The sequence below is a fragment of the Aquarana catesbeiana genome, linkage group LG03 (assembly GCF_042186555.1).
Source record: "Aquarana catesbeiana isolate 2022-GZ linkage group LG03, ASM4218655v1, whole genome shotgun sequence".
Taxonomy (NCBI): domain Eukaryota; kingdom Metazoa; phylum Chordata; class Amphibia; order Anura; family Ranidae; genus Aquarana; species Aquarana catesbeiana.
Window position 1 is genome coordinate 118,464,824 of NC_133326.1, and position 20,841 is coordinate 118,485,664.

General features: G+C 43.0%; 1 protein-coding gene across 1 annotated transcript in view; it reads left to right on the top strand.

Annotated features, from left to right (window-relative positions):
* The window catches only part of CCDC33 (coiled-coil domain containing 33), a 207,573-nt gene that overhangs the window by 37,272 nt on the left and 149,460 nt on the right, over positions 1 to 20,841 (top strand). The window contains exon 3 of the mRNA XM_073619065.1: positions 17,656 to 17,790. Coding sequence (XP_073475166.1) covers positions 17,656 to 17,790 — 135 coding nt within the window. The remainder of the gene's footprint in view (positions 1 to 17,655; positions 17,791 to 20,841) is intronic.

Below are 20,841 nucleotides of genomic sequence, written 5' to 3' on the forward strand. Positions count from 1 at the left end.
CTATCACACATTTTCCGTCGGAAAATCCGACCGTGTGTACGGGGCATTAGAATGGCCCAGTCAAAGTCCAGACCTAAATCCAAGTGAGAATCTGTGAAAAGACTTGAAAATTGCTGTTCACAGATGCTCTCCATCCAATCTGACAGAGCTTAAAGTGACACTAAAGGTTCCATTTTTATTTAAAAAAAATAACAAACATGTCATACTTACCTCCACTGTGCAGCTTGTTTTGCACAGAGTGGCCCCGAATGGTGTTCTCTGGGGTCCCCCGGGGCTCGCCTAGCTCCTCCCCATCTCAGATAACTCCCTGGGAGAAGCGCTCTCCCGGGGGGTTACCTTGCGGGCGTGCTCCCGAGTCCTGCAATAGCTGTCCATAGCCGAGTGCAGGACTCGGCCCCGCCCCCCGTTGCCCGCGTCATTGGCTTTGATTGACAGCAGCACGAGCCAATGGCTGCACTGCTGTCAATCTATCCAATGAAGAGCCGAGAAGACCGGGCCGAAATCCAGCGCGTTCTCGACGCAGGACTTTCGAGGGCTCAGGTAAGTAAACGGGGGGGCTGGGGGGCAAGTAAGCATCAGATGTTTTCTCACCTTATAGGATGCATTAAGGTGAAAATACGGGAACCTTTACAACCCCTTTAAGCTATTTTGCAAAGGAGATTGGGCAAAAATGTCACTCTCTAAATGTGCAAAGCTGGCAGAGACATCCCCAAAGAGGCTTGCAGCTGTATTTGCAGTGAAAGGTGGTTCTAAAAAGTAATGACTCGTGGGGGCTGAATACAAATGCACCCCACACTTTTCAGATATTTATTTGTAATCATTTTCCTTCCACTTCACAATTATTTGCCACTTTGTGTTGGTCTATCACATAAAATCCCAATAAAATACATTTATGTTTTTGGTTGTAACATGACAAAATTTGGAAAATTTCAAGGGGTATGAATACTTTTCAAGGCACTGTAGGTCTCCATCTGTGGATCTCCTCCAAAGACCGCAAGGTGATATTGTGCATGACCCGTCACATTCCCTCCATCTCTTAGACTCTATCTGTAAAACCCATGCTCTTAGGTCTGAACATACTCCAGTAGCTCCTCTTTTTAATAATCCTATGTTCCTCCCAGGCCTCTCCCCTCACTGTTTCTCGTGGTGAATCAACAAGGGACCATACAGAATAGGACATTTCCTTGATTGCAGAGGGATAAAAACTGAATATTTTCTTCGAACTCTCGCTATGCCCTCAACAGAAATGTTCTGCCTTTGCCAAATACTTTGTTTTCTGAATCTTCTTAAGCAAATATCAGACTACATTTCATCAAGGACACTCTTTTAGAATATTATATGCGGGACATTGACTCGAGACAGGGCATATTGACAATGTACCTTTTCCTTTCCGAAAATTACCCCATTAGTTAGCTTGGGGATGGGACCAGGGAACAGACGTAGATGTGTCTTATATAGTGCACAAGTGGATACTCATTTCCATGCTGGTAGGGGCAAATTATAAAGTTCTGTCTCGCTGGTACGTGGTGCCAATGAGACTTGCCAAGATTTTCCATGATGCTTCCCCTCTATGCTTCAGATGCTGCGGAAATGTACCATATTTGGTGGACCTGTTGGAAAAGCAAGTGCTTCTGTATCAGAGTTTATCCTTACTATGAATGCTAAAACAGCGTTCTTTAACGATTTGGTGGATGACATCTCTAGACACATCCAAACTCTTATCTTTTATATTATACACGCCACATATTATGGAACAGAAATAAACTGCTATATTTCAGCAGAAATTCAAAGCAAAGGGTAGATTTTCCAGGATATTGCAAAGGTACAATCCAATTTCTAAATATCCCTTGAAGTGGTAGTAAAGTCTTTTCTTGGACTTGTACCTGCAGGTAAGCCTATAATAAGGCTTACCTGTAGGATTATCTCCTAAACTTGCAGTGTTTAGGAGATCTTCCCAATGGATGCAGTTGGTGGCATCACCGGAGCATGCGCTATGAAGGTCTGGCATACCGTGCCGGACCTTCAGAGCTCCTTGCCACAGCCGATGGCTCCCGCGCGCATGGGAGTGATATCATTCCGGCCCGGCCACTCATACAGCCGGAGCCCACAAACCCAGAAGGAAGTCCAGGTGAAGATGGAAGCCCTGTCAGCGGTGACAGCACAATGCTGAAGGGCTAAGGTTCATTCTAAGGTAAGTATTTTATAATTATATTAATATATTAATTATATTAATTATATTATGCCTTTGCCTTTGCAGGGGATTTTATTTTATTTTTTATGCCAGCTGCAGTTTATTACCGCTTTAAGATAGGAGATCTATTTTGAGTTTAGATCTACTTTACCACAGCATGTCTTATCAAATACAAACAATATTAGAGTGCAGAAAAAGCCAACATGCTTCCGAACCAAACCCATTTGACTGAGTAGTAAATAAGTGAAAATCAACCTTTAAAAATCAATTTCAAAAACAATTAATTCCATAGTGTTTTCCAGGTTCACTATCAGCAACAAAAAAGCAAATACTCTTGCGCACAGGTGTGTTGATTAGGTAATCCAAGGGATCAAAATGGACAATGGCTTTCGGCCTTGCTGCCCTCCAGGGTAGGGATAGCCTAGTGATAGATAGAAACAAAGAAAAGAGGGCGCACCAGCCTAGTGCATTATCCTTTAGTACATTTATTCAAAAAGCAAAAATAGAACTACTCACAAAAGTAGAAAGAAAATCTAGCTTATAACAGTCTTTGACGTGTAGCAGTCTGTCCACTGGTAGCAGTCTCCGAGTCCTAGAGAGGGGACATGTGAACCACTTCTGGCTAAGGCGTTTCAAAGGTTGAACATTCTTCATCAGAGGCTCTTGGACACTAACTGACACTTTTGACACTTTTTTTGGGACCAGTGACACTAATACAGTGATTAGTGCTAAAACTATGCACTGTCACTGTATTAATGACACAGGCTGGGAAGAGGTTAACATCAGGGGTGATCAAAGGGTTAACTGTGTGCCTAACTAGTATTTTAGTGTAGTGAGGGAGGTGCTTTTACTAGCGGAAAACAATGATCTTTGTCCCTGCTTTGCAGGAACACAGAATCCGTGCCTTACATACTGACAGAATGGCAATCTGCCTTGTTTACATAGGCAGACTGGCGTTCTGCCTGTGTACAGAATGGTCAGCGGGTGCCGGTGGATATCGAGTCCATGGGACTTGTTGATCAGCTACCACTGTGTATAATCACAGCAGGAACGAGCCGCCAGTGGCACGCACTTGTGCCCGCTACCCAGAAGTACAGGATCATGTGTATATACAGTATCTCACAAAAGTGAGTACACCCCTACATTTTTGTAAATATTTTATTATATCTTTTCATGTGACAGCACTGAATAAATTACACTTTGCTACAATGTAAAATAGTGAGTGTACAGCTTGTATAACAGTGTAAATTTGCTGTCCCCTCAAAATAGCTCAACACACAGCCATTAATGTCTAAATTGCTGGCAACAAAAGTGAGTACACCCCTAAGTGAAAATGTCCAAATTGTACCCAATTAGCCATTTTCCCTCCCCAGTGTCATGTGACTCGTTAGTGTTACAAGGTCTCAGGTGTAAATGGGGAGCAGATGTGCTAAATTTGATGTTATCACTCTCTCATCCTGGTCACTGGAAGTTCAACATGGCACCTCATGTTAAAGAACTCTCTGAGGTTCTGAAAAAAAGAATTGTTGCTCTACATAAAGATGGCCTAGGCTATAAAAAGAATGCCAAGACACTGAAACTGAGCTGGAGCACGGTGGCCAAGACCATACAGCGGTGTAACAGGACAGATTCCACTCAGAACAGGCCTCGCCATGGTTGACCAAAGAAGTTGAGTGTATGTGCTCAGCGTCATATCCAGAGGTTGTCTTTGGGAAATAGACGTATGAGTGCTGCCAGCATTGCTGCAGAGGTTGAAGGGGTGGGGGGTCAGCCTGTCAGTGCTCAGACCATACGCCACACACTGCATCAAATTGGTCTGCATGGCTGTCTTCCCAGAAAGAAGCCTCCTCTAAAGATGATGCATAAGAAAGCCCACAAACAGTTTGCTGAAGACGAGCAGACTAAGGACATGGATTATTGGAACCATGTCCTGTGGTCTGATGAGACCAAGATAAACGTATTTGGTTCAGATGGTGTAAAGCGTGTGTGGCAGCAACCAGATGAGGAGGACAAAGACAAGTGTGTCTTGCCTACAGTCAAGGTGGTGGGAATGTCATGGTCTAGGGCTGCATGAGTGCTGCCAGCACTGGGGAGCTACATTTCATTGAGGGAACCATGAATGCCAACATGTACTGTGACATACTGAAGTAGAGCATGATCCCCTCCCTTCAGAGACTGGGCCGCGGGGCAGTATTCAAACGTGATAACGACCCCAAACACACCTCCAAGACGACCACTGCCTTGCTAAAGAAGCTGAGGGTAAAGGTGATCTCATCATGGAGGAGTGGAAGAGGAGAAGAGGACTCCAGTGGCAACTGTGAAGCTCTGGTGAACTCCATTATTATTATTATTATTATACAGTATTTATATAGCGCCAACAGTTTACGTAGCGCTTTACAACTTGAGGGTAGACAGTACAAGTACAATACAATTTGATACAGTAGGAATCAGAGGGCCCTGCTCCTTAGAGCTTACAATCTAAGAGGGGAGGTCAAGAGATACAAGAGGTAATAACTGTGGGTGATGTGCTGATTGAGAAGATAAATGTACAGTTGTTAGGTGGGGGCCAGATAGGCTTCTCTGAAGAGATGAGTTTTCAGGGATCGTCTGAAAGTGGATAAAGTAGGAGAAAAACGGACGGATTGGGGTAGAGCATTCCAGAGGATGGGGGAGGCTCTGGAGAAGTCCTGAAGGCGAGCATGGGATGAGGTGACAAGGGAGTTTGAGAGCAGGAGGTCTTGGGAGGAGCGAAGAGAACGATTAGGTTGGTATTTTGTGACTAGGTTAGAGATGTAGCTAGGGGCCAAGTTGTGGATGGCTTTGTAAGTTATAGTTAGTATCTTGAATTTAATTCGGTGACTGAGTGGCAGCCAATGGAGGGATTGGCAGAGGGGTGTAGCAGACGCTGAGCGGTTTGTGTGGTGGATGAGCCTGGCCGCAGCGTTCATGATGGACTGAAGTGGGGATAGCCTATTTAGAGGTAAACCAATGAGGAGGGAGTTGCAGTAGTCAAGGCGGGAGATGACCAGGGAGTGGATTAGAAGCTTTGTGGTGTCAATGGTTAGGAAGGGGCGTATCTTGGAGATGTTGCGAAGACAGAGGCGGCAAGCTTTGGATAGTGATAGAATGTGGGGTCGAAAGGTTAGTTCAGAGTCCAGGATTACACCTAGGACCTTGGCTTGGGGAGATGGGTTGATAGTTGAACCGTTGATCTTGACAGGGAGATCAGGGGAAGTGGCACCTGAGGGAGGAAATATCATGAGCTCGGTTTTGGATAGGTTGAGTTTGAGAAAGTGATGTGACATCCAGGCTGATATGTCTGCTAATAAGTTGGTAATGCGTGAGGAGACAGATGGAGAGAGCTGGGGGGTGGAGAGATAGATTTGGGTGTCATCAGCGTAGAGATGATATTTAAAGCCGTGGGAGGCAATCAACTTACCCAAGGAGGTGGTGTAGATTGAGAAAAGGAGAGGTCCGAGAACAGAACCTTGGGGGACCCCAACGGAAAAAGGAAGAGGAGAGGAGGAAGTAGAGTTGTAAGTGACACTGAAGGAGCGGTGGGATAGGTAGGATGAGAACCAGCGAAGAGTGCAGTCACGGAGACCAAAGGAGTGGAGTTTTTCGAGGAGGAGTGGGTGGTCCACTGTGTCAAAGGCAGCAGAGAGATCCAGGAGAAGTAGTACAGAATAGTGTCCATTGGCTTTAGCCATTAGTAGGTCATTTGAGAGTTTAAGGAGAGCAGTTTCCGTGGAGTGTTGAGGGCGAAAACCGGACTGAAGGGGATCAAGAAGTTTATTCATGGTCAGATGGTCACTTAATCGGTTGTAGACCAGTCTTTCAAGAAGTTTGGAGGAGAAGGAGAGTAAGGAGATGGGACGTAAGTTGTTGAGATTGGTGGGATCCAGTGAGGGCTTTTTTAGTATGGGGGTGACTAGTGCATGTTTTAGAGAGTTTGGGAAGATGCCACAAGAGAGGGAGAGGTTGAAAATGTGAGTTAGAGAGCGTAGAATCGAGTCAGAGGGTGAGCGTAGCATTTGCGAGGGAACAGGATCCAGGGGGCAAGTGGTTAGATGAGTGCTAGATAAAAGTTTAGCAACCTCAGTAGTAGTAGCAGGGTTGAATGAGGGAAGTAATGACTGTATCTGTGGACATGGGGTGTTGCATGCCCAAGAGGGTTAAGGCAGTGCTGGAAAATAATGGTGGCCACACAAAATATTGACACTTTGGGCCCAATTTGGACATTTTCACTTAGGGATGTACTCACTTTTGTTGCCAGCGGTTTAGACAATAATGGCTGTGTGTTGAGTTATTTTGAGGGGACAGCAAATTTACACTGTTATACAAGTTGTACACTCACTACTTTACATTGTAGTAAAGTGTCATTTCTTCAGTGTTGTCACATAAAAAGATATAATAAAAATTTACAAAAATGTGAGGGGTGTACTCATTAAGCTATTGTATATGTGATCCTGCGCTCTGTAGCAGTGAAACTGCTATAGGGCTGTGGGCAAGTGGTCAAGTGGTTAATCTTCATTGTTCAAATATATTATTTTGTTGTTATTCCTTTGTTAATGTGAACAGTTTTTGAGCTACATCATATATTTCTAGGAGCTAGAAATGTAGCTGAATTGTGGTATTTGGCTGAACAATCTACAGGGAAAGCCATGTGGACCATTTGATATTCTCAGATCGTACTCCTCAAGCTGCCCAAGTTTCTTGGCTCTTTATCACAAGTGATACTTAAAGCGGAGTTCCACACAAAAATGGAACTTCCGCTTTTCGGAACCCCCCCCCCCTCCGGTGTCACATTTGGCACCTTTCAGGTGGGAGGGGGTGCAGATACCTGTCTAAGACAGGTATTTGCACCCACTTCCGGCAAAGACTCCCATGGGAGTCTACGCCTCTTCCCGTCCCCACCGCGCTGTCTCCTGGGAACACACAGCTCCCAGGAGAGAGCGGGGACCATTTGGGACGCGCAGCGCGACTCGCGCATGCGCAGTAGTGAACTGGGAAGTGAAGCCGCAACGCTTCACTTCCTGATTCCCTCACCTATAATGGCGGCGGCAGCTGTCGAGAACCAAGCGGGTTCTCGGCGTCCCCTGCCGACATCGCTGGACCCTGGGACAGGTAAGTGGCCATGTATTAAAAGTCAGCAGCTGCAGTATTTGTAACTGCTGGATTTAATATTTTTTTTTTTTTGGCGGTGTGGGTGAACCCCCTCTTTAAAGTGGTTGTAAAGGCAGAAGGTTTTTATCTTAATGCATTCTATGCACTAAGATAAAAAAAACCTTCTGTGTAGCAGCCCCCCTAATACTTACCTGAGCCCTGTTCTATCCAGAGATGTCCATGATTGCCTTGGCCATCCAGGACCCTCCATCCTGATTGGCTGAGACACAGCAGCAGCACCATTGGCTCCCACTGCTGTCAATCAAAGTCAGTTAGCCAATCAGGAGAGAGAGGAGGTGGGGCCGAACCAGGGCTCCTTGTCTGAATGGACACACGGAGTTGCAGCTCAGCTTGGGTGCCCCCATAGCAAGCTGTTTTGCACTTAACAGGAGGGAGGGGCAATGAGCGCCGAAGAGGGACCTGAGAGGAGGAGGATCTGGGCTGCTCTGTGCAAAACAACTGCAAAGAGCAGGTGAGTATAACATGTTTATTATTTTTATAGAAAAAAAAAAGAGACTTTACAAATCAAGTTCATTCCTTTCTATAAACACGCTAACAGTTAAAGTGCATGTAAAGCCCTAGATTTTCTGTTTTAGGTAGAATGGGGAAGTGTTAAAATCTCTGTCAAATTCATATCACCATCTGTATCCTGTCTGCAGAGATTTGAAGATTATATTTGTTCTGGCAGTGACCAATGTCTACAGTGCAGAGAGGGATGGGAAATCCAAGATTTTTGACTTGGGGACACCTGTACTAGTGACAGCTTATCAAATGAAGATCCCTCTTGCTTTTGGGACACTTCCTCGTTCTTCCTGTAGTATCTGTGGTAGGGTCAACGGTGACAATAGGTTTCATTGGATCTTACATAAAATATGCCTAAGGACAGGCAGCAGAACTACATGGGATCAGTGTATTGGATAAAAATTAGTGTCTAAAAAAGTGAGAACTATAAATATCGCACAAATACAGCGCTCAAACCTGGAATGAAATAAAGTTGCAAAAAATACTGTATAATACAAAATAGCAAAACAAAGTGCTACAAAATAAGCAGTGTTGTCACTTGTGCATCACTACAAATGTTCAAAGATTAAAGTGTTACTAAACCCACAACAGTAAAATCTGTCTGTGTATACAGTATAGCATGCTTGTTATACTCACTGTGAAACTTAAGGGGTTAGTCCTCTGCATTGTGTAAAAAGGCTGTTTTATCCTGTAAGCACAGATCCTCCCCCTCCTACACTGTCTATCTGGGGAAGGCCAGCTAACATAGGCAGGGTAGCCAACCTGCACATGCTCAGTTGTGTCTTTTATGCTGGAGAGAATAATTACTTGTTCTCAGAGATAGCCAGGTCACATGATATTGGCATCACACATGTGGGAGTGTATACAGGCTGCAGTGGAAATCTCCACCTACCTGAACTCTCAGTGTGTCGGGGGGGGGGGGGGGGGGTCGAATGAGCTATTTTCATATTACTGGGTTTAGTAGCCTTTTAAATAACACCAAGAGTCTCATCCACACTATTTGTGGGATTAAAACACTCAAAAAAACTACGAAAAAAATGGAATTTCAATAAAATCCAAAAGCAGATGTTGCTGAATCTATTTCCAAGAAACACCTGATGAATCTTCAGATAATGGTGACTTTGCCTATCTTATTAAAGTGGTTGTTTTAAACCTTACAGACCACTTTTTGCTACAGGTAAGCCTATAATAAAGCTTACCTGTAGCTACCCAGGATATCTCCTAAACCTGCGCGGTTTAGGAGATATACCCTGTATTTGCATGTTCCAACGTCATCGGCACATACAAACTGAAGCAAACTGAAGCAATGGCACGTATGTGCCGTTGCTTCAGTGAGTGTGCCATTACCTGCGGCTCCCGTGGGCATGCGCGGGAGTGACGTCATCGCGGCTACGGCCAATCACAGCGTCAGAGCCGCGATACCCGGAAGTAACCCCCGGGAGTGATGTCGCCAGCTGGTACTGTGTATGGGCACCGCAGGGAGGGCTTCGATCTCAGGTGTTATTACATGGTGGTATTACATAACGAGCTAGTATGCTATGCCTTTGTCTTGCAGGTGTTAGTTTTTTTTTTAAGTGGGTTTACAACCACTTTAAAGAGAAGCTCCAGGCTCCTTCAGAAAAAAATGAAGTCAGCAGCTACAAATACTTTAGTGCTGGCTTTTAATATAAGAACACTTACCTGTCCACGAATCCAGAGGTGTCTTTGATCAAGCCAATTTTTTTCAATCAGCTCTGGGGTGCTGGCGCTGCCATCTCGGCTAAGGGAAACCGACAATGGCTCCACAGTCGGTTCCCTACTGCGCATGCACAAAGCACACCATGCTGTGTGAATGGCCCAGTGGCGGGGGAAGGAGGAGGGGGGCCAAACTTCCAACTGAGTTTGCACGGCGAAGCCAGCTGGAAATGGGAGCGAGTGCCTGTCAACCCCCCCCCCCCTCAGAAAGGTGCCAAATGTGGCAGGGAGGAGGCAAACAAGAAAGCACCTTTTGGGTGGAGCTCCACTTTAAAGTTTAGGCCGACAGGGCTTGTATCTCCTTATTCTGATTACGGCACGCCACCAAAACGGCCTCTAAAACCGCTGCAATCTTCCACTTTTAGACAGTTGTCACTGTAACAGGTCTCTCCATTGAAGGGTTTCCCCTCAACTCTTGTTCTGGTGACAGGTGTAAATGGTTCTATTTTTCATCGCTCTCTGTTTCGGTGACATCAGGACAAATAGAGAAGGTGATTATATTCAGTAGGGACACAGACAGTAATAAAAACATGACAGAGGGCCTAATTTCCTACTCTAGCCGAACTGTAGCCACATGCCCTATTTTTAAAAATAAAAGTGGACCTCCTTCACATAAAAATGAATGTACCACTCATCCAAATAAAGAATTGTGTGAGACACTAAGGCTTTAAGGGGTTCTAGTCCTGTGCCCACCGATGTGAGTACAGCTGAGTGCCGGCTGGTGAAGGAGCTCACCCCGGCTCCAGACATCAATGTATAGTGAAAGAAATGTCCCATGAGCCGCACATCAAGACAGACCCGCTGTAATGTAGTATGTGGCAACTACAGACCCGCTGTAATGTAGTATGTGACTTCTACAGACCCGCTGTAATGTAGTATGTGACTTCTACAGACCCGCTGTAATGTAGTATGTGACTTCTACAGACCCGCTGTAATGTACTATGTGGCAACTACAGACCCGCTGTAATGTAGTATGTGAGAACTACAGACCCGCTGTAATGTACTATGTGACAACTACAGACCCGCTGTAATGTACTATGTGTCAACTACAGACCCGCTGTAATGTACTATGTGTCAACTACAGACCCGCTGTAATGTAGTATGTGGCAACTACAGACCCGCTGTAATGTACTATGTGACAACTACAGACCCGCTGTAATGTAGTATGTGTCAACTACAGACCCGCTGTAATGTAGTATGTGACAACTACAGACCCGCTGTAATGTACTATATGACAACTACAGACCTGCTGTAATGTAGTATGTGTCAACTACAGACCCGCTGTAATGTAGTATGTGACAACTACAGACCCGCTGTAATGTACTATGTGACAACTACAGACCCGCTGTAATGTAGTATGTGACAACTACAGACCCGCTGTAATGTACTATGTGACAACTACAGACCCGCTGTAATGTAGTATGTGACAACTACAGACCCGCTGTAATGTACTATGTGACAACTACAGACCCGCTGTAATGTAGTATGTGACAACTACAGACCCGCTGTAATGTACTATGTGACAACTACAGACCCGCTGTAATGTAGTATGTGACAACTACAGACCCGCTGTAATGTACTATGTGACAACTACAGACCCGCTGTAATGTAGTATGTGACAACTATAGACCCGCTGTAATGTAGTATGTGACTTCTACAGACCCCCTGTAATGTAGTATGTGACAACTATAGACCCGCTGTAATGTAGTATGTGACTTCTACAGACCCCCTGTAATGTAGTATGTGACAACTATAGACCCGCTGTAATGTACTATGTGACAACTACAGACCCGCTGTAATGTACTATGTGACAACTACAGACCCGCTGTAATGTAGTATGTGACAACTACAGACCCGCTGTAATGTACTATGTGACAACTACAGACCCGCTGTAATGTAGTATGTGACAACTACAGACCCGCTGTAATGTAGTATGTGACTTCTACAGACCCGCTGTAATGTAGTATGTGACTTCTACAGACCCGCTGTAATGTAGTATGTGACAACTACAGACCCGCTGTAATGTAGTATGTGACAACTATAGACCCGCTGTAATGTAGTATGTGACAACTACAGACCCGCTGTAATGTACTATGTGACAACTACAGACCCGCTGTAATGTAGTATGTGACAACTACAGACCCGCTGTAATGTAGTATGTGACTTCTACAGACCCGCTGTAATGTAGTATGTGACAACTATAGACCCGCTGTAATGTAGTATGTGACAACTACAGACCCGCTGTAATGTAGTATGTGACAACTATAGACCCGCTGTAATGTAGTATGTGACAACTATAGACCCGCTGTAATGTAGTATGTGACAACTACAGACCCGCTGTAATGTAGTATGTGGAAACTCAGCCTGAGTTCCAACCAGGCCACGCCCCAATGCATTTCGCTCCACCCTTTGGAGCTTAACCTTGGGGATGGATACCACATTCCATACATGCTTATAACAGTTTTAGCAACTAGTTTCTTTCTTTTTCTTTTTTTTTTTTCAAAAAAGAAGATGTAAGTCATGGAATTATAATGAATTTACAGCGGTGCTGTAAATCGTCATAATCCCTAGACTGCCTGTAAATGTGGAGAATAAATGGATATAAATGAATATAAAGGAATGTGAAATTTAAAGAAGTGAATAATATTACAATCCAATCATGGTTACATACATACATTACAATATGGCTGTACAATTTACTCAATTTAGGTTGGTTAGTGCAAAAAATAAAATATCTTATGACAAACTGAAAGAATGATTTTAAGGTGTATGGTGTTTGGCTCAGTTTACAATATTCTTAGCTCTAATAACATATCCACCCAGTGTCTCCATATTAAAATGTTATAAATACAGTGTCTATTATATAATTCTACGCACATGTCTGTATAATTTTGTCAACTCTCAATAGACTGTGCAATCAGATTGTGACATGTGTGGCCAGTCTGTAAACATTATGGATGTTCGTTGTTCATCTGTTCTATGGAAAAAGGCTCCAACCTGACAGGCAGCCTGAAAGGGGAGCCCAACGCCATCTAGTGGTCATGAGGCTGCTGTTGTTTTAGCATTTGTTCAATGTAGTGCACCACTGCTAAGTATACAGCCATGACAAAAAGTTTTGAGAATGACACAAATATAAATTTTCACAAAGTCTGCTGTCTCAGTGTTTATGATGGCAATTTGCATACACTCCAGAATATTATGAAGAGTGATCAGGTGAATTGCAATTAATTGCAAAGTCCCTCTTTGCCATGAAAATGAACCCATAAAAAAAACATTTCCACTGCATTTGTGAAGAAGGCTTCAGGGCGCCCAAGAAAGTCCAGCAATGCTGGGACCATCTCTTACAGTGAATTCAGCTGTGATATCGGGGCACCACCAGTGCAAAGCTTGCTCGGGAATGGCAGCAGGCAGGTATGACTGCATCTGCACACACAGTGAGGTGAAGACTTTTGGAGGATGGCCTGGTGTCAAGAAGGGCAGCAAAGAAGCCACTTCTCTCCAGAAAAAACATCAGGGACAGACTGATATTCTGAAAAAGGTACAGGGATTGGACTGCTGAGGACTGGGGGATTTTCTCTTATGAATCCCCTTTCCGATTGTTTGGGGCATCCGGAAAAAACCTTGTCTGAAGAAGAAAAGGTGAGCGCTACCATCAGTTGTGTGTCATGCCGACAGTAGAGTATCCTGAGACCAGTCATGTGTGGGGTTGTTTCTCAGCCAAGGGAGTGGGCTCACTCACAACTTTGCCTAAGAACACAGCCATGAATAAAGAATGGTAAGGCAAAAGTGATAACTAATTGGCTTGGGAAACAAAACATCAAACTTTTGGGTCCATGGCCAGGAAACTCCCCAGACCTTAATCCCATTGAGAACTTGTGGGCAATCCTCAAGAGGTGGGTTAAAAAAAAAAAAAACACAAATTCTGACAAACTCCAAGCATTGGTTATGCAAGAATGGGCTGCGGTCAGTCAGGATGTGGCCCAGAAGTTGATTGACAGCATGCCGGGGTGAATTGCAGAGGTCTTGAAAAAGAAGGATCAACACCAGTGGCAGCCCATCCATTAGGGGCACGGGGGCACTGCCCCCCTATCCATGCGTCCGCCCCCTAATCTACATTAGGGGTGCCGGATGCATGGATTCCAATGGGGGGGGGGGTTTAAGCACATGATTAGAGCCAGAGGCTCTAATAGGCTTCAAAAAAGGGTGGGCTCAGGGCGCAGAGCTTACCTAGTTGTGTGATAATAGCAAATTAATATTCGCTATTGTCACACTGAATCTGCTCCCCGCCAATCAGGAATCGGGTCCTGAGACACGTTTCCCGATTGGACAAAACGACAATAGATTCTATTGGACCACAACCTGGAGGCCATCGGAGGAGACGCAGGGGACAAAGCTGCTGCCTGGGGGAAGCGCTGCCTGCGGCTAAGTGCGGAGTGCATTGACCGACTGATGGCTGTGGTGATTGTGTGGGGTGGGGGGGGGTAACCTGACCGACTGGGGGGGTGGCTGTGAGTGCATTTGTTTTATGCCCCCCCCAAATATACCAACTGCCACTGGTCAACGCTGCAAATATTGACTCTTTGCATAAACTTAATGTAATTGTCAATAAAAGCTTTTGACACATAAAATGTTATGTTAATATACTTCACTATACCATAGTAACATGTGACAAAAAGATATAAAACACTGAGGCAGCAGACTTTGTGAAAATTAATATTTGTGTCATTCTCAAAACTTTTGTCCACAGCTGCAGACAGATTCCTGCACAGTGTTCACTGCTTACAGCTTTTTAAAAACACATACAAAAACTGGATGCCCTACAAAACCCTTGCATTTATATTTACATATAAGAAACTTTATGTACAAAAATTGAATAGTGTTAAAGGATACGTTTTTGACAAAAAATAATAAATGCACATTTTTTTGCAGGTAAATAAATATGCACTTATTTTTTGTTGCAGGAGCCTGTAAAGCATTGCACCAGTGAGCAGATTACTGTTGCCATGTAGGTCTCCTGCAGACCTGTGATGTCGCGTACACACGAGCGAACTTTCCGGGAGACTTGGTCCGGAGGACTGGACCCCGTCCGACAATTCGATCGTGTGTGGGCTCCAGTGGACTTTTTTTCCCCAAAAGTCCGACGGACCTAGAAATAAAACATGTTTCAAATCTTTCCGACGGACTCGAGTCCGGTCGAAAAATCCGCTCGTCCGTATGCTAGTCCGATGCACTAAAACTGACACTAGGGCAGCTATTGGCTACTGGCTATCAACTTCCTTATTTTAGTCTGGTCGTACGTCATCACATACGATTCCGTTGGACTTTGGTGTGATCGTGTGTAGGCAAGTCCGTTCGTTTGAAAGTCCGGCGGACCTACGCTGCAAAGTCCTTCGGAAAGACTGTCGGACTTAGTCCGTCGAAAAGTCCGCTTGTGTGTATGCGGCATAAGTGTATTGGCTTGGTCGTACCTCGTACAAGCAACCTGATACACTCTGACAGGAAGAATCAATGAACTACCACAACGCTCACAGTGCCGTGGTAGTTAATAGAGAACTACAAGCCTACAGCCACAGAACATTCACGGAACATATAAAGGAGTGAAGTTTTTTTTAGTTGTGACAGCTAGCGGGGGGAGATGATCCCCCACTAGCTGTCAAAGCGGGGTAGCGAGGGCCGATCCTTTCATAACATGTTACACCCCGAATATGGGTGTAACATGAAACATGTTATGAAAGGTAAACTTATCCTATAATTGAATATCTTGAATATCCAATAAATGGGAAAGGGTCCACTCAAGGGCTTTTTCTGAATGCAGTGGGCCTGAGTACAAGATCATAAGGTGGGCCTACTATTAGCCCACAATAATGCAGAGCCATGCTTATGCTATACTCCAGCCACATATACAGTCATGGCCGAAATTGTTGGCACCCCAGAAATTTTTCCAGAAAATCGAGTATTTCTCACAGAAAAGTATTGCAGTAACACATGTTTTGCTATACACATGTTTATTCCCGTTGTGTGTATTGGAACAAAACAAAAAAAGGGAGGAAAAAAAGCAAATTGGACATAATATCAAAATGTGTCAATACACACAAAGGGAATAAACATGTGTATAACAAAACATGTGTTACTGCAATACTTTTCTGTGAGAAATACTTGATTTTCTGGAAAAATTTCTGGGGTGCCAACAATTTCGGCCATGACTGTACATATATGGCTTTTCAGACAACCAGCCCCCATACAAGGGCTGAATTGTGGGTGTTGTCAGATTGCAACAGTGGGAGGGTCTTAAAGGGGCACATTTAAACAGCACCTCAATTTAATAGACACATACTACACCCACCATTTTTTTTTAGAAAATGAAACTCTTCCATCACATGCTGTTCAGCCTACCTTAATAATACTCACAGTAAAAAATGTGGTCAAATGTATTGGTGGCAATTTTTTTTACCATTCAAATAATCATATGTTTTGTTTGAACATCAATTCGGACATGTTTGTGTTCGTTTGATTTATTTTTCAAACTTCAACACTGAGAGTGTGGCAATATCTCGTTTCATATATCCTTATACCCTTTCACCAGCTACACCTGTATGTTTACATACATATTTTTATATCAATTTAACAGGTGTTTTTAAAATATATATATATATATATATATATATATATATATATATATATATATATATATACATACATACATACATATATATATATATATATATATATATATATATATACACACACATACATACACACACATATATATATATATATATATATATACACACTGTATACACATTATATATATACATTTTTAGACATTGCAACCTTTTTAAACATGTCAGTAGAGCTGTTTTTGCATATAGCACCTCCCGGGACAGGTGTTTTTTGGGCATTGCCTAATTGGGGCGAACTCCTTAAATATCCGGCCTGGTAGGTGCTATCTTTGTTGTGAACAAGCAAGTTATCGCTTCTGAAACGCGTCAACTGCTTTTCCTGTCTGTCTGACAAATTCATGACAATAAAGGTAACATCAAGCAAACTTTGGAGTCTCAGATTGCAACCATTCCTTTGTCTTATTCGCGTTGAACGGTGGTGAGCCGGGGTTTGCACCTGATATCTATTTTGCACCTGATTATTGCTTGGAGGGGTGTGTTTTCCTTTTTGTTTCTCTTGGATAGTTGTAAGTGGCACTGAACAAGTGAGCCTTCCCGCCGGGCCTGTTTGTGGTGTTAAGCTGCTGTTTCAATACATCGTTCTTTGAAAATTGGGACTCTGACTGTTTACTACCTACCACACCACGCTGCACCTACCCAACAAGCTGATAAGTGGAGAGATAGATTTGGGTGTCATCGGTGTAGAGATAGCATTGGAAGTCATGCAAGGTATCAACTGGCCCAGGAAGGCAGTATAGAGAAAGAAGAGAGTATTTTTTTGGTGGAGAGTTGATTGTAGCTGTAGCTAAGCTGTGTGTACTGTGGAATTATACCCCTATTTGTACTTCAATAAATGGGATTTTAAGCTGTCAAGTCACGAGTTGCTTATCATGTCTTATATGAATTGCTATTGTACGGTGTGTGGAGGCCGGATAGCTTGCACCGGTGCGGAGTCTTTCCATCTGATTGGCTGTGGGTTTAGTAGCGCTTCTAGTATTTTGCATTTGTAATTGCAGCTGGAACACTGGAAACTCCTTTAGTTCTGATAAGAATTTATAATCATTACATTTATCTGTTGTTAAATAATAAGCCACCTCATAATTTATTGTTTTTATTGTGTGTGTTATTTTATTTTCATTTTTTTTTTCATTGCATTTAACTCGATTTGCATAAATGTTCATTAGAATATGACATCTTTATGTTGTCATTGGTTACCATATAAACCTCGACACAATTATCTGGTGGAATCAAGGGTAACATAAATCAATAAGTATAAATTACAGGAATTAATATATTTATTTGTGTGTATTTTCCTGTTGTTATTGTATTCTACATATTATCTTTTTATGGTTTCTGTTAACATTTGACAATTTTTTCTGAAAGGATGAACATAAAGATGAAACTCATAGAACTTTGCCTCCTACTGTGGTGTATCCTGTAACCCATAGGGCACCCTACGATGCTCCTTTGCTACTCCCTTCTCCTCCAAAAACACCGGCCTCCTTTCGAAAGACACACGTGAGTACGCACTTTTCAAGGGCAAATAGCAGCAAAAAGGGGGATGGGAGGGCAGTCAACTTTTATCAGGAATAGTCAAAAATGAGTCTCTACTCTGTTCATAACCTGCATATACTGTACAGTATATGGTCACTTGTCTCTATAATGTGAGATAAATTTGAGAACTGCAAATACCATTCCATTTATTCCCAAATTATGACTTTTCTATGATGGCAAATTACCAGCTACCCATTTGTTGCCCTGTTTTTATTACAGTTAAACTACTCCCTAAATGGAAGTAGCAATGGACATACATAACTGCATACCAGTTTTTAAATTATTTAAAAGGCAGCCATACATGTCTCTTTGTCTTCTGGTATGAGCATCCATCTCATAGCATTGAGCAGAACGGACGCTAGAAGCTGATCAATAGGCTACTTTTACACGCATGCCAACACACAGCCAACAAGCAGTCCACACGTTCTAGGGTCCTGTAGAGGCACAGGCCCTATCAGCGTTGTCTTCCAAGGACAGGCCTTACTGGCACCATCAACGGGTTCAAAATTAATAAATACATTTGTGTGTAAGGAAGGATATATATAATATATTTTTTAAAATGTTGCTAATACATGCAAGTATATAATTATATATACTATATATATATATATATATATATATATATATATATATATATGAATAATTCTCTCCCTAATAGGCCACAGCCGCAGGTGCCTTTAATGCGCCTCTCTGCCACTCTCCAAACAAGACTGGTTGACCAAAGTCTAAAGTGACCATTCATGTTTAGGGATGTGTTGGACCTCTTTGATGCCCGAGGACAGTTGCATTGCACTTGCATATCCAACCATCCTTTAGGATCCCAATTAAAACCTGCCCATCCCATTGAATTTCCACACAGGTGTTTTTCTCGCATTAATGTGTTTTGCATTATGACAGCCCATTCAAATTAATAGGCACTAAAACTGACCAAAAAGCAGTCATGCCCTTTTTTTTTACCAATCATTTTTATTGCAAAGTTTACATGGTGTACAAAAGCATAAACATTGTCAAATAAATGTCAAAGAGCCAAAGCATCCTCGTATACATTATAGACCAATGTGGTGACCGAGAAACACCAAAATCAAGAAAAACTTGGCCTAACGTTCAGGCTCTACCTATTGAAGCAACATGCCCTTTTTTTTTTTGATGAAGTAGAGCATGACTGGTGAGAGGGGCTGTATATACTGTAGCTTCCTGAAGTGCTCACAGCATCTTCCTTTAGTATTCCTCTTAGCTATCAGCCCTGATGCAAACAGTAGGCTGGTTCTTGGAAGGAGTAATGCAAATATCAAAATACCTTTATGGTTGGGTGTCATGGGTGGACATTCCTAGGCAGCGCGCATTTGCACGCAGACCATTCTAGGTAATGCCAATGTGTGATGCTCAGCCTCCATGATTGAATGAACTGAAGTCCAATAAATTAAAGGGATGGGCCAGGGACAGTAGGGCCCCTTTCACATAGATCAGCAGGGGATCTGTCTGCTGATCCCCTTCTGATCAGAGCAGAGCGGGCAGATGGCAGGTCCATATCTGCACTGTTCATGCAAGATGGACACAGAGCCCGCTGTGCTCTATGGGCAGCTGGATGTAAAGGATTCTGCTGTTGGTCTACACCCAACTACCCTCTGATCCGATCTGCCTAGATGGAGTAGGACGGATTCCCTTCCATTTTTTTTTAGCGGACCTAATCGTATCGGAAGTAAACAGGAGTAAATGACAAATGTTCATTTACACCCGCTGATACATAGGGGTGAATGGACCGTCTGATCAGGTCCACCTAAAAAACTGACAGGTGGACCTGATCAGATCACCTGTGAGAAAGGGGTCTAAAGCTGGCCATACACTATACAATTTTCTTGTTCAACTTTTAGATTTACTAAAACTATATAATATAAGGTCAAACCTAAATCCTTTCAATTTGTATGCAATCAGGCAGGCCCTTGCACTACATAGTTGAAGGCAAATCTAAAGGAAATTGAATAAGATACTTATATAGTGTAATGCCAGCCTAAGGCCTGGTTCATACCTATGAAATTTGCCTTTGATTAGTTTCTGCAGTGCTTGTTGCGGTGCATTTTGCATTTTTGCACACACATTTTTGACACATTTTTCGCACGTCTTTTGATGCACTTTGCATTTTTTATGCTTTTTTATAATTTTTTTGGCCAATTTGTTGTTGGGTGGATTAAAAAAAAACGCAAATTGTGGTAACATTGCGGCAAGAACACACTACATGCTTTTCTGCAGTTTTTCCAATGAAGTCTATTGAACCAAAAACGCACTGTTTTGGTCTTAAAAAAGTCCCTAAGCCCTGGTTCACACGAATGCGATGCTGGAAACGCACAGAATTTGCTGCGTTTTCCCGCATCGCACTCCAATGCAAGTGCGTCTGTGTGATCTGCTGCTGGTGTCAATGTTAGATTAACGACACCCTGAAACAGCAGTGCAATTGCCAGAATTACATTGCATGGGTGTGAACACCCATGCAATGCGATTCAGGTGCAAGAAAAAAAGGGTCTTGCAATTTGAGCACAGATATCGCATGTGATGTGTACATGCAATCACATGCAGTGTTTTCCATGCACCAGCGTGAACCTAGGCTCACCCTTTCCAAAAACGCATTGGCTGAAAAAAGCATAGATGTGATGGTGTCCCATGAGAAACCATGTTAAATGGACTGTATTGTGTTTCTGCAAAAAACATTAAAAACACATAGATATGAACTGAGCCTAAGGCTGGGAAGCAAAGTGCTAGATGTTGCTAGATGTCCTACAGTCAGGAAATGAATAAGGAACTTTCTGGCTTGCTGCAGCTTCTAATACACACTGTGTACTGCTCACAGTATACAGTGAAATCAAAATAAGTATTTTCAGTATAAGAGAGGAACCTATACAACTGTGCAAGACTGAAGGGAAGGCTATAGTTCAGCTTTCTCTATAAGAAAAATAAATGAATGTAGCACAGACATTAATGTAGTGCACCTTATAGGAACAGAAGGAAACAGCATGAAAGTTC